An 18,079-nucleotide genomic window follows, 5' to 3' on the forward strand; every position below is an offset into this window, starting at 1 on the left:
GGAAAAAACTCTAATTCGAAAAGGTATATGCGCCCCAATGTTCATAGCAGCACTATTTACAATAGCCAAGACATGGAAGCAACCTAAACGTCCATTGACAGATAAATGGATAAAGAAGCTGTGGTATATACACAAATGGAATATTAGCCGTAACAAAGAACAAAATAATGCCATCTGCAGCAACATGGATGGACCTAGAGATTATCATACTAAGTGAAGTCAGAGAAAGACAAATATCATATCACATATGTGGAATCTAAAAACATGATAGAAATAAACGTATTTACAAAACAGAAATAGATTCACAGACATAGAAAACAAATTTATGGTTACCAGAGGGGATGGGGCAGAGATAAATTAGGAGTTTGGGGTTAACATGTACACAGTACTATATATGAAATAGATAAACAACAAGGATCTACTGTATAGCACAGGGAACTATATTCAATGGAACCTATAATGGAAAATAATCCGAAAAAAGAATATATGTATATATGTATAACTGAATCACTTTGCGGTACACCTGAAACTAACACAACATTGTAAATTAACTATACTTCAACTTTTAAAAATGGTTTTAAAAAAAATCCCTGCTTCCTACCAGTTGGCAAGGCTGCTTCACCCTCTCACGGAAGCCCAGCTGCTGTGACATGATGAGTCTGGTTCTCAGCACAGTCACCAGGCATACCCAGCTGTCCCTTGTGTGGTCTTACACCTTGCATGCACTGTCCCCCTGCCTGGAAAACCTCAGGTCTCAGCTCGAGACCCTGCCTCTGAAGGGCCTTCTCCTCCTGCCCCACTTTCTAGCAGGTCACTCTATTTACAGCTTCTGTACTATCTAAGATGATCTTATTGGGACTTCCCTGGAGGTCCAGTGATTAAGGCTCTGCGCTTCCACTGCAGGGCACATGAGTTTGATCCCCGGTCAGGGAACTAAGATCCCGCATGCCTTGTGGTGTGGCCAAAATAAAATAAAATAATCTTATTTATTCTCTCCTTGTTTATTTCTGTCTCCATCTCCAACACGTAACCTGGGTGAGGGCAGGGACTTGATTCTGTTACTGTTGTGTTCCAGCGCCTAGGACAAGGAGCTTGATGTGTAAGAAGAAGAGATGTTCATAATTTAAAATTATTTTTAAAATAAGAAAATAAAAGCCACTGTGAAAAAGTTTGGCAGCTTTGTATAAAGTGACACATACTCTTACCATGTGCCCCTGTGATCCCACTCCTACGTATTTACCCAAGTGAAATTGGACTCTATATTCACATGAGAGCTTGTACATGAATAGATATAGTGACCTTATTTGTATTTTCCCCAAACTGGAAACAACCCAAATGCCCCTCAAGTGGCAAGCGGGTGGACAAATTGTAGGGCATGAGTACAAGGGCAGCTTACTCAGCAATAAAAAGGAATAAACTGATACGAACAACATGGATACATCTTAAAAGCTTTAGGCTAAGTGAAAGAAGCCAGACACAAAGCCTATATATTGTATCATTTCATTTACAAGAAATTCTGGAAAAGGTAAAACTCTAGGGACAGAAAACACATCAGTGGTTGCCAGGGGCTGGGTAAGGGGGTGAGTTGATAACTAGGAGATTTGGGGGAATTTTATGGGATGATAGAATTCTAGATCTTGATTGTGGTGTGGTCACACAACTGTTTACCTTTGTCAAAATCTGCAGAGCTGGACGCTAAGAAGATTCAAAACAAAGCCCCCAACCTCTTTTCATTCCATTGGCCAAGAGAGAGAGTAAATAAAAATTGGTGATAATAAAAGCTGACATTTGTTTGAAGCACAGAAGCCCTTCTCACACATCCTCTCATTTACTCCTCATGGTGTTCTCATGGCATAGGTTTTGTAGTCCCCACTGTTTAGAGAAGGCAGTTCAAGCCCAGAAGGGTTAAGTGACCTGTAGGAGCCACACAGCTACAGTTGAGGAGACAGAAATGGAAGTTACGTGGTCTGATTGCAGAATTCGTGCTCCTATCTGCGACAATATGCTGGTTGGCCCAACTCCCTGTCAGGAAACGAAATTAATCCCCAGGGAGAGATGATACCGAACAACAGCTGCCAAACCATCGGGGACCCTGCACTGCTGCGGAACAAATAACGTTACCCAGAAATACGGCGGTGCTTGCAACACGCCCGGAGGGCCAACAGGCGGCGCCCGGAGGCCGCCCACCGCTTTGTTTTGCAGATTTGCCTGGATTTTCTCCAGTTCGCGGCTGAAATCTACCCGGAAGCAGTTCTGTGGAGGGGGTAAGTGTTTCCTCTTTCCCGCAGGACCTTTCTCCAGTGTCTGGGAGAAGCGGAGCTTCGCGGGAGCTGAGATTTTAAAGAGACCCCTAGGCGCCACCCACCCCCCGCACGTGTTACAATTCTTATTTTCTATCAGAATTCGGCGTGCTGGTGTATGACTACGTTTAACCGTTTTTACATTTAGATTCAGAATCTTGTCCGTGTAAGGATCGCAATACTTACCTGTTTTAATACTTGCGTGGGAGGCCGGCCAGTTATCTACCCCCCACCCGCCAGCCTGTCCTTTGCAGGGTGGAAGGGAGAGAGAGACGTGCTTTTCTGGGTGACTTTGAGGAAACCTCTCCCCCTCTCAGTGTGTCAGTTTCCCCATATGTAAAGTGAGGGTTTGGGTTGCAGTTTCCAAGTTTGCCATTGGCGTGCGAATTCCGGGGGGTGGGTGTTTCTTTAAAACTTCGGATATTTGCGGGTGGAGGGCAGGCACACGTGGGTGTTGCAAGCTAGGCAGCTGATTCTAATACCTACCCAGGTGTGGGAGGGATCCTTCCAGCTTTAACCTCCTCTTACTTCCTTTATAGGACATGGTGTTAAACTTTAAAATGGGAACTTAAAAACTGGAGGAATGCCACTGTGAGACCACTTTGCAGAGTGGATTTTGGCATTTGGGACAGAGCCTGGGCAATCTCTCTCTCTCTCTTGGCCTGGCCACTGGCTACCAGGTGTTTGCTTTGTGGAGACTAGATGGACAGATTCCTGGTGAAGGGGGCTGTCAGGGGCCTTATGGGAAAGAGGGGGCAAGAGCAGACCGGAGGAGGCCCAGCAGGGTCGGCAGAAGAGGAGGGGACCAGCAGGAAAAAGCCCAGGACAGCAGCCCCGGGGAATGGGGTCCACTCGGCAGGCCTCAGCTGGAGGCACATTGCAGCCGAGGGCCTGGACTGCGATTACACAGTCCTGTTTGGCAAGGCCGAAGCAGATGAGATTTTCCAAGAGTTGGAGAAAGAAGTGGAATATTTTACAGGTAAGCAGGGGACGGTGGGGTGTGTGTGGAAGGCTTGTTGGATAAAACTAGTGGTCCGTGTTTAGGGAAATCTGAACCCAGGAGCCATTAATTACAGATGAGTTTGTTAATTGACTGAACACATATTCCGGGCACCTCTGGGCCAAGCAACTTGCTGGGTGCTTGGGATACAGACTTAATAACAGGGACCTCCTGTCCGCTGAGAGCGGAGAGATGGTAAATTACCAGGTAATTCCTATGCACGAGGTTCTCAGCATCACCTGGAGGACTTTGTTGCTTGTGAGAACGCCATGGCTTGCCCTGCCCCTGTAGTCTAGTGTCTAGAGTTTCCGGGTGCTGCTGATCCGGGGACCACACACTGAGAACCGCTGCAATGTGGCAGAGCACAGGGACGGGGAGATGTAGAAATGCCCACGGGAGACCCAGCCTCCATCCTGAGCTGAATTAGCACCATCTTCCATCGATGCCCTTTGTCCCCACAGTTGGCAAAATCACCGTGCTAGCGTGTAACCTGACTTCATTTTGCTCCAATTTCAGCCTCTATATTACGGTTGTAGTGAGCAATTAAGTTAGGGTGTTTTTATAAAAAACTTGGACTAGGGCTGTGTATCTCCAAGTGTCGGACAAGAATCACTGTCCTTACATGAACGTTTTGGACGAGCCACAATGATTTTTGAGGAGGGGGTCCCTGGTCGGGGTATTAGATGTTATTCCTCTTTTACTTCCTTTTCTGAATACTCAGGGAGTGTGGATTGTCTGAGGCGCTGCTATGTTTCCCCTGCACAGGTGCGCTGGCCAGGATCCAGGTGTTTGGGAAGTGGCACAATGTCCCAAGGAAGCAGGCGACGTATGGTGACACTGGGCTGACCTACACCTTTTCAGGCCTTACTCTGTCTCCAAAGCCCTGGGTCCCTGTCCTAGAGCGCATCCGGGATCGCATTTCTGTAGTGACTGGACAGAACTTCAACTTCGTGCTTGTCAACAGGTGACCCCCTAACTGTTTGTACCTTTTACTTTTTAGGACAGTGGACTGAATTCTATAAACCTGTCTCTTCCAAAAAGAAGAGTTTAGGATTCCACCGTACTTTACTCATTTGTACAACAAATAACTCTTCAGTGTAGTTAGGGGAGTAGTAGTGGAACATAAGCAATTAGTCTTTATGGAGCTCTCACCATGGCGGGAGTGAGAGGCCGCAAACTGATGAACAGGTGAACAAGATAACTTCAGACGTTGATAAGTGTCTCGTAGAAAGTTAAACAGGCTGATCTAAGAACGGCTGGGAGGAAGGAGTCTGGGTTTCTCAACAGCAACGCTCCTGATGCTTTGGGCCAGATAATCCTCTTCCTGGGGCTGACCTGTGCATTGCAGGATGTTGGGGAGCATCCCTAGCCTCCACCCACCAGATGCCAGTACCACCCTGTGAATGAAAAACGTTGCCTGCCATAGCATCCAACAAAGGATGCGGAGCCATCAAGCCCCTGTAGCCCTGAGGGAACTCAGGATGGAGACATACCCATTGCCAAGCCCTCAGCCCCTGCAGCCACCACCAGTGTGCCCCCTGAGGGGACTCAGGATGGGAAAGGACAGGATACTGGCCCCAGAGGGCTGAGGTGCATCGCAAAGGAATGATTTCAGTGAGCCCAGACTGTCCCATACACAGAAAGGCACTAAATTCATTAGCTCGAGATGTCTGGTTTTCTTTTAATTATCAGTAATCTTTTGATGTTCTAATGATTGTCGGCTCCCCCCTTACCTCTTCGGAGCAGTCCCCCAGAGCTGGCTGAGAGGCTGCCTCCTTTTAGACTGTGCATTTTTTTCAGGGGTCCCTTTGGTCAGAGCAACCAGAATGTCTCCAGACATCGCCTAGTGCCCCCTGGGGGGCAGAGTCACCCTGGTTGAGAACTCTGGGTTTAAGGGAAGATGGTTAGAGGAGGGTTCACGGAGGGGTGACGCCCGAGCTGATAGCTAAACCAAGAGAGAGTGGGAGCCACACAGGCACCTGGAGGGAGAGCAGAGGGAGCTTGGAGTGTCTCGAGTGGAAATCCCGCTGGTGGTGCTGGAAAGCAGTGATGAGCTCAGAGGCCGGCGGGGGCCAGACTGTGCGAGGAATACGGGTTTTAAGTGTAGGGAGAAACCGTCTTACGCGATGAAGGTTTACACATACGAACCCTGCGGGAGAACTCTAAGACTTGTGTTTGGCCTCTGTTGGTGTGCTTTGTTTGTTTGATGGCTTGTGGGATCTTAGTTTCCTGACCAGGGATCAAACCTGGGCCCCCGGCAGTGGAAGCGCAGAGTCCTAACCATTGGACCGCCAGGGAATTCCTTACTGGTTTTAAAGCGTGTGATCAAAGAGGGCTGATAACAAAGTGAAAGGCTTGCCTCATCTGTGGACCAGATGTAGCCCTCCAGCCGCTGCAGAAACCTGTGCTCGTGGCACTGTTTCCCTGCAGGCAAACGAGGGCTCTGGGTGTGGGTGTGTTTCCACAGAGGGCTGTTCTGTGAACTCTGCTTGTTTTCTCACTGCAGGTACAAAGACGGCCGTGACCACATTGGTGAGCACAGAGATGATGAGAGAGAGCTGGCTCCTGGGAGCCCCATCGCCTCTGTCTCCTTTGGGGCTTGCAGAGACTTCTTCTTCCGGCATAAGGATTCCCGGGGGAAGCACCCCTCCCGGAGGCTGGGGGTGGTCAGGCTCCAGCTGGCCCACGGAAGCTTACTTATGATGAACCACCCAACCAACACTCACTGGTACCACAGTCTCCCCGTCCGAAAGAATGTTCTGGCTCCCCGGGTCAACCTGACATTTCGGAAAATCCTGCCTATTACAAAGTAAAAACGTTTTTAACAGCTAGTACTTCTGTTAGTTCCTTCCTTCTCTACTCCAAGAGGGAGCTGGCATTTCCTTTACCAACAGGGAACATGGAAAAGGTTGAACCCAAGCGCAGGGCTTCTTACATACAGTGCCGAACTCAGAAAGAGGATGTTTGTATCGAGTCGGTGAATTATGAAAGAAGACCAGTTGATTTTTTTCCTAACAAAATGATTCTTTTATTGCTATAATACACAGCAGATACAAAAGGTACCTTTAGCAAAAACATAAATCAGCAGTTATTATGGCATAAACTACGAGTTTAACTTCGGTTTTTGCAAAAAGAAGCGACTTTGTAAATAACTTAAAGCTAGAAGTAAGAGTGTTTGGCTGCTACTTAATGCCTAATGATTTACAAAAAATGAGAAAGTCACCTTTAAGTCAGGGGAAGAGACTTTGCACGGAGATCATTCACATTTACAACTGTGGCTCAATCCCTCCGACCAAAGATCTGCTTACAACTGAACGCTAAAAGGATGAGCCCCGTTCATCTCTCTTTAACGGCAGATTGCAAAGCGTAAGCAGTGGCAGAGCAGCAGTTGCTCCAAGCTACAACTTTGCCAGGCAGGTTAAAGTCACGTGATTGAGCATTTGTTTCCCCCAGACCGCGGGTACCACGGGGACGTGCCTTTCACCGTCAAAGCCGGGGTCTGTAAGAAGTCGGGAAGGGACGTCTGCCATGAACAGACCAGAAGCTTTGTGTGGCTCCTTTCTCCCTGAGGTGTGTGGCCTGGAGAACTTCACAGTCCGTTCTGTCAATAGCAAGAGTTCCGAGTCCTCAGGATGCACGCTGGGCCTGGGGGAATGGGGATCACCTGGGCCTCTAGCGCTTTCAGCTGACACCAAGGCCTTGTCTGGAAGTGTCTGCCAGCTGGTCCCCACCAGGGGAAGCACAGTCCTCAGCCTGACCTCAGGTGACCTTTTGGACACGTCTGATTCCAAATCTTATCTCTGAAGAGTCAGTGCATTTGTTTTTTGTTTTAAATAAAAGAGCCTAGCTAAAACATAGATACCCCTGTGTCATCAAAATTCCTTCGGCCCTGGGCTGCCTTCATTAGACTTACCTGAAGAGAGGGGAGGATGCCCAAGAGAGGCCTTTTGTATGAGGCTACTGGAAACGAATACATTTAGAATATGGACCTAGAACAGAATGACAGTACTAGATATCAGCCATAATTTTATGTTCAAAAAGTTTTTTAAACTTCTTTTTTGTGGGAAGGGCTGGACTTGGATGGTCATGGAATCTAACTCATCACTTTACAGATGAGGAAACTGAGGTCCAGAGAGGCAGCAGCCCCAAGGTCAGTGCCCTTCTTTCAGAATCCAGCTCTCCAATGGAGGCCAGGATTGTCTTTCTGACACAGCCCCCGGCTCCACCTGTAAACCTCAGGAGCTCTTCATGGGCAATAAATAAATAGATGAGAATAGCTGTCCACCGTGGGGTCCTTGTGTGAGAAAGGGTTTTCTACAGAGCGGAGGAGTCCTAGGTGTGGCACACAGGCCACCGAGTTCTGGCTGTTCACACAGTTATATAATATGCGATAATCACACCTCGGAGTCCAGGATACAAAAGATAACAGCAAAGAGAAAGCTGGTCACTTGTAACTGACAAAGTAGAGAAAGAATTTCCCCGAGGGGCGGATTTGGCACATGAGCTTTTACTACATATAAAGAATCGAAAGCTTAGAAAAAGACATATAAAAAGGGAAGGCGGGTGTGCATCAGGCGTCTTTTAAGTGTTCTGTTGCTCTCTGTTCGGTAACTTTGGAAGGTACAGAGCTTTTCAGAAACTGCTTATATGATGCCCAGATGAGGTGTGTTTTCCAGGAGGGACATGCTACGAGAGCAACTGAGAGTGAAAGGCACTTCTTCGAAGTTGTTGCCTTTAGTAATTTCACTAATTCAACCATTTTTATGGGACTGCTTATTAAAAATAAAAGATCTATGCTGAAACTCTGGAGGATCAGACAAAGTTAACTCCCCTCTGAGAACACCTAATGTATCAATCTAAAAACGGTGGCTTCTGGAGTCTGGTTTCTTTTAATTACCTGGATCAGGTGAGTGACAAGACACGCTCTAGACACAATGACTGCTTTCCTAGCCCGGCACCGCTGCCCTGGTACGCACGGGCAGAGCTGTGCGGGGAGCCTGACCTCGTTTGAATCGGGGCCACCAGCTCCTGTGTGGAGCCTGCTCTTAGAACACGCCAGAAGGCTGCAGGACTCTAGTGGGGCTGCTTGCACGTACACACCACAGCACACACGCACACGCACACACACACAGCTTGGACGGAGCCATCAGCTCTAGCTTCGGGGCCAGGGCAGAGTCATTCTTCAGACTTGCACTCCTGACTCTGGTGCTGCATCTTGGAAAGAACACGCTCGTAAAACAGCAGGTAGGCGCTGGAGGACAGCACCTCCTGCAGGCTGGCCTTGCGGACGGTGTCGTCAGAAATCCACAGCCACTGGTTGCTGGTGGAGAGAGGGTTCTTGGCCGAAGGTGGGGACCGTCGGTAGGTCACGAAGTGTCCCGAGTGCATGTCTCCGTGGTGGACAACAACTGCCACCAGCTGGAAGAGGTACGTGGAGGAGCTGAACGGTAGGAACAAATGCCAGTGGTTTACAAATACAACAAGGAAGGTTTAGAGGCAAAGCAAAGAGGAGGGCTTCCCTGGTGGCACAGTGGATGAGCGTCCGCCTGCCGATGCAGGGGACACGGGTTCGTGCCCTGGTCCGGGAAGATCCCACATGACGCGGAGCGGCTGGGCCCGTGAGCCATGGCCACTGGGCCTGCGCCTCCAGAGCCTGTGCTCCGCAACGGGAGAGGCCACAACAGTGACAGGCCCGCGTACCGCAAAAAAAAAAAAGCAAAGAGTAAAAAATCCTAGGTGTTCAACAATAGGGGACTGACACAATGGTCAGCTATACAACTGAATACACAATTCAGCTATACAACTGAATACTATGCAACCACTGAAATAGAGACCTGTATTTACTGGCCTGGTAAACTGTCCATTCTTTGAGTGTATGTACGTTGTGTAGTATATGCATGCACACACACACACACACACAGCTTTACAGGTGGAAGACAAAGATTTAACTGGTGATCTATCTTTAGGTGGTGTCCCCAAAACTTTTAAAATTTCTTTCTTTATATTCTATGTACATACTTTCATACATATGTACATGTATACACACATACACATAACATTTACATTTTATGGACTTTATAATTCTTATTTTTAAAGCCATCAGTGAATGAGGCATATGCGTCTAAAAAGTGGCTCACCTGTAGTCAGGAACAGCTGGGAGGGGGAAGGCCATCGGGGTTGGCAGCGTGGGCAAGAAGGATGGGGAGCAGGTGCCGTTCATGAAAATCTGTGTTTTGGGGCCCCCCGGGTGACTCCGAACTGCAAGAGAAAAAGGCCGAAGGCAATGAAAGTGAGCAGCAGCTTTGGGTAAACAAGACATGGTTTGGATTAGCTTGAAATTTAACTCCCCAGTAAGGCTACAGAGGAAAAACAGACACGTGATTTTGTCCTATGCTGATTCATAAAACTTCCTTTTTGTCTCTGCCTGTTTTAATCCCCAAATAGGAAAAATGTACCCAGCTCCTAGCCTCCTGCTCACTTTGACAACTCTGTGAGTCTTTGAGATTCCCAGCCCTGTTTGCTAAAGACCTGCACCCCTGCCAGGGAGAAGAGGAAGCCAGGGCAAGGAGGTCCTGGATTTAAAACTGGGCCCTCTTCCCACCCCAGCTGCTCCCAATGTTAAACTATTGACCTTTTGAGAAAGGACAAAGCTCGGTCTCCCTGTGAATGATGTCCTGCCACACAAATGGATGTAGGAAAGAATAATGGTAGTAAGGGGTGTTAGGTGGGGAAAGTCTGGGGTGCAGGGAAGACAGTCCTGGCACACAGGTGGCGAGTTCAGGCTTGGAGCCTTGAAAGTCGGTGAGTTTTCCTCATTTACAAAGAACTGAACATATTACATACAACACCTTTATAAAACTGTCCCAACAGGGCTTCCCTGGTGGCGCAGTGGTTAAGAATCTGCCTGCCAATGCAGCGGACACAGGTTCGAGCCCTGGTCTGGGAAGATCCCACATGCCGCAGAGCAACTAGGCCCATGAGCCACAACTACCGAGCCCGCGCGTCTGGAGCCTGTGCTCCACAGCAAGAGAGGCCGCAACAGTGAGAGGCCCGCGCACCGCGATGAAGAGTGGCCCCTGCTCGCCACAACTAGAGAAAGCCCTCGCACAGAAACGAAGACCCAACACAGCCAAAAACAAATAAATTAAAAAAAAAACAAAAAAAACTGTCCCAACACTTCATTCCAGTACCAGATCCCCCATCTGTTGTTTGCCCCTGGACCAATCAGCCTCTGGGAGCCTCAGTTTTCTCTTCAGTGAGACAGAGTGATAATAGCTACCTGGCTTCACTGGGACCCGATCAATAATTAGCTTCAAGGGAGGATGGTAATGGGATCAGACAAAAAGCAATTCAGCAAAGAAGTATCAACCCAAATAAGATGTTCAGGGATCTTCAGCCAGGACATTCCTCCCCACAGTTCCTGTCTAAACGAGGTGACTGTACTGGGGAGAAGAAAAGAGAAGAAATTCACTGGAATGAGTTGAGCCAATTATTGTTTAGTCAGAAGACCAGAAAGCAACCTTTTGCTTTCCTGCCTATAGTTTTTCATTTGTCAGAGAGTTTTTAAAAACTAGACATCTCATGACTGTATCATTTAAACCTCTTTTACAAAACCTTTCCCTTCCCACCCCCAATCCTGCTGTTCTCAAGAATTTAAGCAGCCGTTGGGTGAGCCTGGCCCTTGTGGCACAAGGAACCCGCAAATTCCAGCTGCGTTGGCCCCTCGGGCAGGCACCTGGCTTGGGGGCTGCCGGCCCGTCTTGCAGCTCCAGCGCAGGCCCTGCCTTCTCGTGCAGCTCGGGGCTGCGGTGAACGGGTTTGTGTCCGAGCAGGTGATACTTGTAGATGTCCATCATCAGGAACTCGTTGAACTGCACGTGCTCGTGCCGCTTCAGGGGTGTGCCGTGGCTGGACCAGCTCAGCCGCTGGAGATGGATGCACAGACACTGGGGGAGCTGCGGGTGGGAGAGACGGAAAGAGCCGTGGGTTGGGAGCGGGACCCGGGGGGCCCTCGGGAGCAGAGCCGGCCAGGCATGCGGCATGGGCTCACCTTCCCTAGTTTTAACTGTTTGACAAACGTGGTCCTCTGGTGTTCCACCTTCTCGCCATTCAGCGTCCCTTTTGCTTCAATCTGAAATCAAGGAAACATCTCTCTGCAGCAATTCTTTTTGGTTTTTTTTTTTTTTTTTTTTTTTGGCAGCGTTGTGCAGCTTGCAGGATCTTAGTTCCCCGACCAGGGATCGAACCCACACCCTCGGCAATGAAAGCGCCGAGTCCTAACCACTGGACCGCTAGGGAAGTCCCTCTGCAGAAATTCTTGAAACAGGACCCCTAGGGACAGCTGTGGGTCAGGCTGGCGTTACAAGTGCATTCACTGGGCACTTGACGTCCACCTGCTGAAGGAACTCAGCCGCCCAATTATCTGTGAGTTGTCTTCACTCTTTTAGTCATTAACTAATGGTGACCGTGGAGGCAAAAGAAGTAAAGAGGCCGCACTGAAACTGACACTAGCATGTCATTTGTTTCGTTCTGTGTCTTCAAAATTTCTGGCCCCCACAGTTCCTCTTAATTCAGAGGGTGATGTTTAATTGCTCGGGGGAGTCGGCCAGGTCGCTCAGCTGAGGCAGATGTGAAAAAGGCGGGTGCGGAGGGAACTGCAGTGAATTGGAGTGGGCCTGTCCCACCTCAAAAGATGGCATTCAAATTTTTTTCTTTAAACATTTTGTGGATGAAACCAAACTCATCTGGGAAAAAGATTTGGTCCGTGGGCTGCCAATTTCCTCAGCAACTTAGATGGATGTGGCTGTGGCTGCAGAGAGCCTCTGGGGGTAGTCGGCAGAGCTCAGGGCCGGCGGTGTGGGAAGCGCTGTATCAGGACACGTGGGCCGGCTCAGGAAATGGCACTTGGGGTTAAAGCCATACCTTCGTACAGTTGTCACATACGACATCCCGCACGGATTCCGACGAGATGAAGTGGTGAAGGCAGTGGTCCAGGGTCAGTGGATGACCCTACAGCACAAGAAGAACATTCATGGTTACAATTCAAGGAGAGCTAGACTGAAACTGTTAACAGTGTGAAGCCCAGAGCTTTATTCTGCTTAGGCAGGCAGTGAAGCTTCACAGACACAACTGGGTGTTTCCTGAACAAATGGGGAGCCCAGAGCATCTTGGATTTGCTCTTATGGATAGATTCAAGGGTATGAGGACATAACACTGCAGAAAATTATGGGCTTCCATGTTCTTGTAGATAGCTTTGAATTTGAGATTAATGTGTGTGTGTGTGTGTGTGTGTGTGTGTGTGTGTTCAAAAAAGCCAAAATTTCTGCAGCAAGAGAGAAAATGCCCACCTTCTCCCCCCAAGACAGGCCATGGTACCACAGATTAAAACTAAGATGGGTTCAACCAACCATGTGTCTGAGTCATGTGTAGTAGCTGAGCTACACGAAATGTCTCAAAGCCCTTTCAGATTCAAATGTCTCCAAAACAGACCCCAAGTAAACCACAGATCAGTACATACCCATGTGGCAGCTGGAATACTTAGTGAAAGGCTATCGAAGGTATCAAATCGAACGGGACTCTGAAACACATATTGCAGAAAAACCAAAAAGGACTTAGGTTCAATTCAAAGCTTTATAGATGGGAAGATATACGCCTATAAAACAGTTTAATATTTACATGCCCAACAGTAACATAGTCAAACATAATGTACTTACCTAGAAGCAAATTCTATTAAGAACAACCTTGTAAACGTAAGAACTACAATAATACTAAAGGATATCTTGGAAAAACTATACAATAGCATACCTGTCCCAGCAATTTTGGGATTTTTATCCTAAGGAAATAACCATGGATAATAAAACTACAAGGATGTGGTTATCACAGCATCATTTATGACGGCAAAATGTGAATGGGTGAAAATTCTAGGGGGTGATTAAATAAATTATATCATATCCATATATTATAGAATGGAATACTATATTAAAAATAGTGCAGTAGAGGGGCTTCCCTGGTGGCGCAGTGGTTGAGAGCCCACCTGCCGATGCAGGGGACACGGATTCATGCCCTGGTCCGGGAAGATCCCACATGCCGCGGAGTGGCTGGGCCCGTGAGCCATGGCCGCTGAGCTTGCGCGTCTGGAGCCTGTGCTCCGCAACGGGAGAGGCCACAGCAGTGAGAGGCCCGCGTACCACAAAAAAAAAAAAAAAAAAAAAAAAAATAGTGTAGTAGAACTACACATAATTATATGGAAAGATGTGCATGTTATATGCATGTTATATTATTAACTGCAAAAAAAGCCCCAAAACAACAAATGATAAAACAGGGTTAAGAGGTCCTGCTTTCGGACTTCCCTGGTGGTGCAGTGGTTAAGAATCTGTCTGCCAATGCAGGGAACACAGGTTCAAGCCCTGGTCCGGGAAGATCACACAGGCCGTGGAGTAACTAAGCCCATGTGCCACATCTACTAAGCCTGCGCTGTAGAGCCCGTGCTCCACAACAAGAGAAGCCACCGCAATGAGAAGCCCGCGCACTGCAACGAAGAGTAGCCCCCGCTCACCACAACTAGAGAAAGCCCGCATGCAGCAACGAAGACCCAACACAGCCAAAAATAAATACATAAATAAATAAATTTATTTAAAAAAAAAAAAAGAGTTCCTGCTTTCGATTACAGCACAGTAGGTTGGCTAAACTAACTCTCCTTGACATAACAATTGTAAAATCTGGACCAAAACAAAACAAATTGAACAACTGGAGGGCTACCAAAAGCAGGCAGAAATGGAGAAGTCAATTCGTGGAGAAAAAGGACCTCGGTGGGGGAGATTTGCTATGTGTGGCTTCTTTGCCTGAGGGTCCCCCCTAATCCATGCAGTTCAGTGTTGGGTGGGAAAAAGCAGCAGTCTTACAGAATTAAGGTATCAGGAGACAGAGTTCAGGGCTGGTACAGAGGCTGGAGGAAATCCCAGAAAGAGAGGAGCCAGGAGAGGATAGGCCCTACAATCTGTGTATGAGCCCTGCCTGATTCCATGGCTGATCCCTAAAGCGCACAGACACGGAAGAGACTCCAGGGACTCAGCAAGAAGCTGCGGCTGGAGGCTGAGAAAACTGAGCAGAGATTCTGCCGCCCAGTGTTGGAGAGGGGGGGTTTGGAGTTTAAGCTCAGCCAAGGCAACTGCCTGCTAGAACAGAATTCATTATTTCTCAGAGAGACATACCAGAATCCAGAGTCTCTTCTACAGTGTCAATATTAAAAAATTACTAGACACACAGTACAAAGAAAGAAGAAAAGTGTGACCCATGGTGTGTAGGGAAGAGGAGGTGAGGACCTGGATGGTGCAATTAGCACAAGGACCCTAAAGGAGTATATTATAAATATGCCCAAGGACATAAAGGAAGAGAGAGTTATTCAGATCTAGCGGAGGACAAATAGAGGATCTCAGGAGAGAAATGGAAATTATAGAGAACCGAAAGAAATCTATAATTAAAAGGAACAATAACTAAAATGAAAAATTCACTGGACAAGCAAACAGAGATTGAAGATGGGAAAGACAGTCAGGAAATTTGAAGATAGGTCAATAGAAATTATCTAAATTGAAGGACACGGAGGAGAAAGACTGAAGAAAAAAGAACCAGGCCTCAGTGACCTGTGGGACGATATCAAATGGACTAACAAGTCGAGAAAGGGGCATACATTTTTTTGAAAAACATAGTGGCCAAAAAAATGTTCAAAGTTGGTGACAAGCATAAATGTACATAAATGTAACCAAACCAAAACAACAGCAACACTGTCAACCCAAAATTCTATACACAGCCGAACCAGTCTTCAAAAAGAAGAAGGGCAAAACAAAACCATTTTTATATAAATGAAATCTACGTGAATTTGTCAACAGACCTGCAAGAAATGTTAAAGGAATATTTTTAGACTGAAGGGAAAAAAATATCAAATGGACCTGGATCTACAGAAGGCACTGAGGAATACTGAAAATGGTAAACGTGAAATTTTTTTCTTTTAATTTCTTTTAAACACATATAACTGTTTAGAGTAAAAATTTTTATGACAGTGTTGTGGGGTTTATAATGTATGTACACGTAAATAATATATACGACAAAGCACAAAAGATGGGGTAACAGAACTATACTTTCATAATGTTCCTACATTTTACACAAAGGAATATGATATTAACTCTAAATAAACTGTGATAAGTTAACACTGCATGATGTAATGACACACACACAAATGTAAAAAAAATGTAGCTAAAAAGCTAACAGAGGAATTACAATGGAATACTAAAAAGTATTCAATTAACCCAAAAGAAGGGAGGAATGGAGGAACAGGGAAACAAAAACTATATGAGACAAGTAGAAAACCAACGGTAAAACAGCAGACCTAAATCCACCCTATAAATACCTACGTTAAATGTAAATGGACTAAACACACCGAATAAAAAGGCAGATAGGAAGCTGGATAAAAAGGCAAGACCCGATTATATGCTCTCTACAAAAGCCACACTTTAAATACAAAGACAAAAGATAGGTCAAAAATAAGAGCACAGAAAGAGACATACCATAGAAACACTAGTTAGATGGAAACTAAACAGACAAAATAGACTTCCAGACAAGGAGTCTTACTAGAGATAAGGAGGGACATTTTATCACGACAGTAAGAGTCAACTCATCATAATTAATTCATGTGTATGTGCCTAACAGCAAAGTCTCAAAAGAAATTCAGCAAAAATAGAACTAAAGAAATAAAAAGAAACAAATTCTAGCAAACACTTAAGGAAAAAGCAATACCAATATTACCCAAAGACCTTGAGGAAATAGAGGCAGGAATACTTCCCAGCTAATTTTATGAGGCTAGCATAACCCTTATAATAAAACCTGAGAAAGACATTACAAGAAAATCATAAACATGAAACACGAATAGCCTTCAGAAAATGTTAGCAAACCAAATCTAGTAATATATAAAAAGAATGACATCACAATAAAATGAAATTTATCCCAGAAACACAAAGGTAGTTTAACATTAGAAAAATCAATCACTGTAATTCACCATATTAACAGAATAAAAGAAAAAAAAAAGATCATCTCAATATATGTAAAAAAGTAAGACAAAATCCAATTATTAGTCATGATAAAAACTCTCAGCAAACTAGGAATAGAAAAGAACTTTCTCAGTGTGATAAAAGGAGAATATAAAAACTCAAAGATAACATCATACTTAATTACGAAACACCAAATATTTGTTTCTTAAGATTTGAAACAAGGCAAAAGTGGAAAAAACCCAATGTCCATCCGCTGATGAATGGATAAACAAAATGTGATCTATCCATACAATGGAATATTATTTGGTAATATTTGGTAATAAACAGGAATGAAGTACTGATACATGATACAACATGTGGAAGAACCCTGAAAACATTATGCTGAGTGAAAGAAGCTAGTCTCAAAGCACCATATGATTCCATTTATATGAAACGTCCAGAATAGACAAACTATATAGAGACAGAAAGTAGATTAGTGGTTTCCTAGGGCTGACAGAGTGTGGGGAGAAATGAGAAATGACTGCTAACGGGTACAGGGGTGGTTTTTTTGTGTGTGCGGGAGCAAGGGGTGGGTGATGAAAAATATTCTAAAACTGACTGAGGTGACAGTTGTACAATTCTCTATTTTTGCATCATGCTCAAAATTTTGCATAATAAAAATTTTAAATCTCAAAAGCAAAACACACACACACACACACACCAAAAAACCAGCCCTAGAATCTGTTGTGTTCACCATGGGTATAGACCCAACCTTAGGACTCAAAACCCTGCCAATCACAATGGGTCTGCTGCTCTTGGTACAGAAGATGCCATCTGAGAATCAACTGATATGTCAGCACTGACCAAGGGGGGGCAGTGGGTCCACCAAGCCTACAGACCCCAGAAAAATCACAGAAGCCAGACACCAATGTCAGTCCTCATGCTCTGGATCCTTCATGAATCTTTTTTTTTTTTTTTTTTTTTTTTTGCGGTACGCGGGCCTCTCACTGTTGTGGCCCCTCCCGTTGCGGAGCACAGGCTCTGGAGGCGCAGGCCCAGCGGCCATGGCTCACGGGCCCAGCTGCTCCACGGCATGTGGGATCTTCCCGGACCGGGGCATGAACCCGTGTCCCCTGCATCGCCAGGCGGACTCTCAACCACTGCGCCACCAGGGAAGCCCCATGAATCTTAAATAAAACCTTGCCAGAAAATATCAAGTATTGGTATTGTATTTACCTGGTGCTCACAGTGTTTGCAGACCATGTTACTAGTAAGTCTTCCATGAAAAGGATGCTGGGACTTCCAGTGGCTGGATGTGGGATGAGGTGACCCTGGAATACAGAACACCTTTGGATAGGCCACCTCTAGCCCTCTGGCACCAACCTCAAAATTCACCCCCCTTCTTAGTATGTGGTAGACACACCTTCTTTAGGAAAAAAAAAAAAAAAGTTCCTGAAAAGGACACTGAAAGAGGTTCCCTTATTGAAATCCATCAAAAACACAACCAGTTCCCTTCACAGGAGAATTTACACAGGTCCTTAAATGTGGTTTCTATATAATAGGCACAGCCACATTTAAAAAAGAAATTTGTGTTTGATAATGTCTTTTTACAAACATTGTTTCAAATGTTTGAGATGTCACAAGAATGATACCACTGGTGAACATTCCATAAAGTGAGATAAACCTCTGAAATCATCAGAATAAGCAAGTTCTGAAAAACGCGAGCTTTGGGGGGGATAGGATGGGGGCTAGCGGAATAA

General features: G+C 46.0%; 2 protein-coding genes across 8 annotated transcripts in view; one reads left to right on the forward strand and one right to left on the reverse strand.

Annotated features, from left to right (window-relative positions):
- The first annotated feature begins 2,247 nt into the window (after positions 1–2,247).
- ALKBH2 (alkB homolog 2, alpha-ketoglutarate dependent dioxygenase) lies at positions 2,248–6,222 on the forward strand. The gene is made up of 3 exons (XM_089894601.1): positions 2,248–3,279; positions 4,066–4,264; positions 5,807–6,222. The coding sequence occupies exons 1-3, from the start codon at positions 3,003–3,005 to the stop codon at positions 6,111–6,113; spliced, it is 783 nt and encodes a 260-aa protein (XP_089750727.1). The 5' UTR covers positions 2,248–3,002; the 3' UTR covers positions 6,114–6,222.
- The window catches only part of USP30 (ubiquitin specific peptidase 30), a 28,463-nt gene continuing 16,218 nt past the window's right edge, over positions 5,835–18,079 (reverse strand). For 4 of the 7 annotated variants that reach the window (XM_022550800.3, XM_089894600.1, XM_022550798.2 and 1 more), the window contains 7 exons: positions 17,556–17,650; positions 12,818–12,877; positions 12,223–12,309; positions 11,351–11,431; positions 11,036–11,255; positions 9,438–9,558; positions 5,836–8,740 (listed from right to left, as the gene is read on the reverse strand). In XM_022550800.3, coding sequence (XP_022406508.2) covers positions 8,476–8,740; positions 9,438–9,558; positions 11,036–11,255; positions 11,351–11,431; positions 12,223–12,309; positions 12,818–12,877; positions 17,556–17,650 — 929 coding nt within the window. In that variant the 3' untranslated portion in view covers positions 5,836–8,475. Of the gene's footprint in view, positions 8,741–9,437; positions 9,559–10,579; positions 11,256–11,350; positions 11,432–12,222; positions 12,310–12,817; positions 12,878–17,555; positions 17,651–18,079 lie in introns of those variants that run through there. The other 3 variants (XM_022550799.2, XM_030764329.2, XR_002641588.2) reach the window with 2 other exon arrangements.

This window comes from Delphinapterus leucas, chromosome 14 (assembly GCF_059928025.1).
Source record: "Delphinapterus leucas isolate spDelLeu-1000000601 "Yukka" chromosome 14, BTC_Dleu_Yukka2, whole genome shotgun sequence".
NCBI lineage: Eukaryota > Metazoa > Chordata > Mammalia > Artiodactyla > Monodontidae > Delphinapterus > Delphinapterus leucas.

Excerpts from the sequence above, each read along its gene's own strand:
- ALKBH2 (XM_089894601.1), top strand. The coding sequence starts at position 3,003 with ATGGACAGATTCCTGGTGAAGGGGGCTGTCAGGGGCCTTATGGGAAAG. Across the intron at positions 3,280-4,065 it reads AGAAGTGGAATATTTTACAG|GTGCGCTGGCCAGGATCCAG; the intron begins GTAAGCAGGGGA and ends TCCCCTGCACAG. Across the intron at positions 4,265-5,806 it reads AACTTCGTGCTTGTCAACAG|GTACAAAGACGGCCGTGACC; the intron begins GTGACCCCCTAA and ends TTCTCACTGCAG.